This window comes from Nylanderia fulva, unplaced genomic scaffold (assembly GCF_048542155.1).
Source record: "Nylanderia fulva isolate GAGA-0341 unplaced genomic scaffold, ASM4854215v1 Scaffold139, whole genome shotgun sequence".
In the NCBI taxonomy this organism is placed as follows: Eukaryota; Metazoa; Arthropoda; class Insecta; order Hymenoptera; family Formicidae; genus Nylanderia; species Nylanderia fulva.
The window spans coordinates 286,925-291,442 of NW_028189611.1; the positions used below are offsets into that span (position 1 = coordinate 286,925).

At 27.8% G+C, this 4,518-nt stretch overlaps 1 protein-coding gene across 1 annotated transcript; it reads right to left on the reverse strand.

The window, feature by feature from the left end:
* Positions 1-332: 332 nt before the first annotated feature.
* On the reverse strand, positions 333-4,107 carry LOC114930420 (uncharacterized). The gene is made up of 5 exons (XM_029302189.2): positions 1,956-4,107; positions 1,785-1,877; positions 1,346-1,614; positions 1,058-1,193; positions 333-943 (listed from the first exon to the last, which is right to left on the reverse strand). Exons 1-5 carry the CDS (start codon positions 2,047-2,049, stop codon positions 723-725), a joined length of 813 nt encoding a protein of 270 aa, XP_029158022.2. The 5' UTR covers positions 2,050-4,107; the 3' UTR covers positions 333-722.
* Positions 4,108-4,518: the final 411 nt, after the last annotated feature.

Here is a 4,518-nt window from a genome sequence, read left to right on the forward strand (position 1 = left end):
TGAACGTGCAATTGGGCAGTTAAAACTGCGTTTTAGAATACTGTTAGATTGTCTACCATTGACGAACGTCAAAAAAATTCCACAATTTATAATAGCATGTTGTGTGTTACATAACATATGCATATTACAAAATGATGTAATAACTGTTGGTATTCAACATTATGACCAGGACGAATTACAACAACCTGTTCGCAACAATAACACTGAACTAGGAAATGCTACAAGAATGAGAGTAATGAACGAATTGCAAATGAAGCTTCAATTGATTGAGGAATAAATGTACAATGATTGTAAATTATAAATTTCTAAATAAATGTAATAAACAAGCAGTCTTTTATGTTTAATTTTTTATTTTATTATTGCTATTATCACATTTAATCTTATAAAACTATTCTTTATTCTAAATATTTTTCTTAACCACCTTCAGAATACTTCAATACGTTAAAAAAATACTTTAAGAAATACATTAAAAAATATCCTTGCATCTTTGGAATCTATATGCTCATTAAGTATAACATAAGAACAAATTTTTAAAATTTAAAAACAGAACTTAAAACTCATAACTGATCAAAACTATAGAATAAATAGTTTTGTAAACTATTATTTTAAATAAAACAAGCTCTCCTATTGGAGAGATGAAATCCGGAACGGATTAATCCGTACCAGTTGAAAACGCTACAAACACATCCATATCATTTACTAGGAAATGGAACAAACCGCATTTATTTATTTAAAAATTGCTGCAATATGGAGATTAATGATCTCTGCACTTCCATTTGCTCGTTATGTCTCTTCTCACGATCTTTTCTTTTTTCTTCGCGTACTTTTTCTTGGTTTGTTTCTCTTCTTTTCATTTCTTCTCTTGTTTCTTCCTTTTCAACCTTAATACGTTCAATGAACTCTTCCACAACATGTTCTATTCGCTTTCTCTTTCTCGGTGGACCTGTAATACATAATACAAAAACAACTATTACGTTGACCCTAAGATCCGAGACACAAATTTACAAATACACATTCAAATACTTAAAAAAAAATTACTACAAATACAAATACTTACTTTTCAATTCAGGGGTTTCAGTGATTGATGACAAAGATGATGACGATCCTTCGATATTTGGGTCTGATGGACCGTCACTGGTGGCAATTGCAGGAGCTCTAGTTGAGGCTTTATTGCCAAATATCGAATCCATAACCTAGTACATCATATAAACAATGTATAAAATAATACACAAATAATATACATATTAATTTCATTACACGCATGTGAAGATATTGCATACAAAAAATAAAATAAACGTATACTATATAAATTTCTACTAATAATAATAAATATCTATATCTTTACCGAAAAAAATGCCCACGAACTTCTGTGATTGCCACTCTTCTTATTTTGATCAACAATGTTTTTATAGGTTCGTTTTAATCCAGACATTTTTGTGGCACATTGGTTTGATGTAACTTCATACTCTGGGTTAAAATTTTTCATCTGGGCAGCAATTTCCGCCCAAATTTTATTGCTGCGCTTTAAACCATTAGAGAAATCTTCTTCTCTTTCTCTGTACATATCTAGTAGTAAAAGTACAGCTTTGTCTGGCCATACAAACATCTTCTTCTCTAAAAAAAAAATGTTAAATTAAAAATTAACACAAATTTTAAGTAAGAAATATTAACATTTATATATTATAATTAAACTTGAGTAAACATACTTGTACAATAACAAAAAATTAAAGAGTTGTTTAGAGACATCGGTGACACAAAAATAAAGTCAAAAAATAAAATCTTACCGGTATCGTTTTTGTCGACATTTTCATCTTCTGGATTATCATTTTCTTTGGAGCTCTGCTCCTTCTCAATAAGACTTAATAAAAATTTTTGATCTATAAGAAAACAATACAATAGTTAACCTAATATTTTCTAATTAATATATTATTAATTATATCGTTCTTAAATTTTACCTTTTAATGCTTTTTCAATGTCGGCTTTGTTTAAAAATAAACTAATGACTTCATTTTCTAATAAAACTGGAAATTCTTGCAATTTATCACCCATCGTACCACTTTACAGCAATTCCAGTGCCGATTCGATATACATATAGTGTGCGTTCCGAATCACGCAAGAAGCGCATAGATCGCACGAACGCATCAAACGCATCCACTGCCTCTAGTCGAAAGAGCAGCAGTCAATGCGCTGGGAGGAGTGCTAAGAATTCAGTACGGTTAGTACACTCTAGGGAATTCATAGCTCTCTCGAAGCGCTTTCGAAGCGCGCAATAGCTAACTCGGAACGACTTTCTGTGCACTCTACGCGCTTCATGCGCAACACGGAACGCACACTGTGTCTACTGTTCGCGCATTGCATCATCCGTATCATCGTTTCGTTACCCACGTGAGAGACTGCGTCTATTGTTTATGAAGTGTCTAAGTAGTAAATGAATGTCTAAAGAGGTGAAAGAAGCAAAATAATAGCGTCTAAAAAGATGAAAAAAGCAAATAAACTTTATCTTGTCATCTCACATTACGATAGAAAATCGTCTGACAATAAGTGAAGTGATCATGAAACCGGTAAGTTAATTTAATATTTATATTATTAAGGTTATTAGAATGTTAAATTATCCCAGCAAACACAAAGTATTTTTTGAGAAAAATGACACTCAAGATAAGAGATGTACAGATTTTTTTCTATTGCAATATGATTTTCAATGTGTGGATATTAGAGAAAATAGTGAAACCAAAAATTCATGCAATACTATATATATTCTACTTCACTTTGCACAAAAAGCATTAAGTTAATATATTTGTAAAAATAGTCTCAGATTACAACACATTCTGCGTCATCTTTTCTATTTATTACTTATTGTTAGTCACAAAAAATATTTTTAATATTATATATTTGTATTGCATTTATTTTAATTTTTGTAAGTATATATGTTATGTAGATTTTGTAATTATCTATGTTTATTAATGTAGTAAAGAAAACATTTTTACTTATTTTATTAGCATATGCTGACATATGGTTTTCAATGACATTGCGTTTCAATATTTTATCTAATGTAATTCACACATATTGAAAATCATATGGCAAGGAAGCAATACCTGTAGGAAAATTACTGGCTAAAATATTTTCAAATTTATTTGTCAGGATTATTAATTACTCTAGTTCAGGATTAGTAAAAATAAAACTTCAAGATACAAATATTCTTACAGTAATTCAATGTAAATTTTCAATGAAATTTTGTTTTATCGTATCTTTATTAATATATCTTTATTCATATTTGAAATAAAAACTTTGATTTATTACTTTTTTCAGGTGCCATTGCTAAAAAAATTTCCGTCATGTGATGTTACACAGGTTCAATCAAAATTTCTCGTTGGTTTTCTACAAGTAATCAGAGAAAAATGAGTGCAATTGATATGCTTTAAAAACGTTTTAGTAAATTAAACAATCGCATGCATATGATTATAATCTTCAAAAAGTTTTTTTATTTGTGACAAGTAATTGTGTACCTTTCAGTGTATTTTAAGTTGTTGAGAAATGCAAAAACAATATAAGTTTAATTTGAAAATATACGTATAGAAGATAAAATTAATTATGTTGATGCACGATTGTTTGATTTCCTATAAATTATGTAAGATGCGCAGAAGAAAAGCTAAGGCAAACGCAATAATGTTAAATATATAAATATATATACCGCACATTTTTTTACTCCCGATTAAGAAATGCAGATAAAATGTTATTTTTATTTTAATATAAAATTTATTTTTGTTAAATGTATTTAATTATACTAACTGAGAATTGTAGATAGCTATTAATTTAGTGCAATACTTCTTGTGTACAATTTATTTTTATTACATACTACAAAACTGACTATGTGCGCTAAATAATGGAACTACGTTTCCATATATTATTCTGTTCTTAAATAAAAAGTTTTTATTTTAAAATAGCATAAATAGATAAAAATTATTATATTTATTTTGCCTTCCTTCTTACTAAATTTCTCGAACTTACAGGTATTATGTATTTTTATGAATTTGTGAAAATATTTGATTTTTGAAGCATTATATTTTGATTTTTTATTTATAAGATTATAAAATATAAAAGCCGAAGAGAGAGAATATAAATCTTATAGAGATTATGTTCTGTAAAATATATATTCTTCAGTTTTTATATTTTATAATCTTATAAAAGGAAATCAGGATATTAATGTTTCAAAAATAAAATATTTTTGCAAATTCGCAAAATATTTTTGTAGTATCTACGAGATTTTAATAATTTTTTATGCATAAAAAATCATTAGAAAGTCAAAATACAGTCAAAAAAGTCAAATTATGTTTCCTTAAAAGCATAAAATGATATTATTTTGACTTTCTAAAAATAATTAGTTTTTGATGTTATCTTGACATTTAAATAACTTTTTGTTCTACTTGGGTACATATCCTAACACTCCTCAATTTACGAGAAAAAAAAATATTACTCCTCTAATCCAAGTCTCAATCGTAGCTTAATGAGTTGAGTACACGG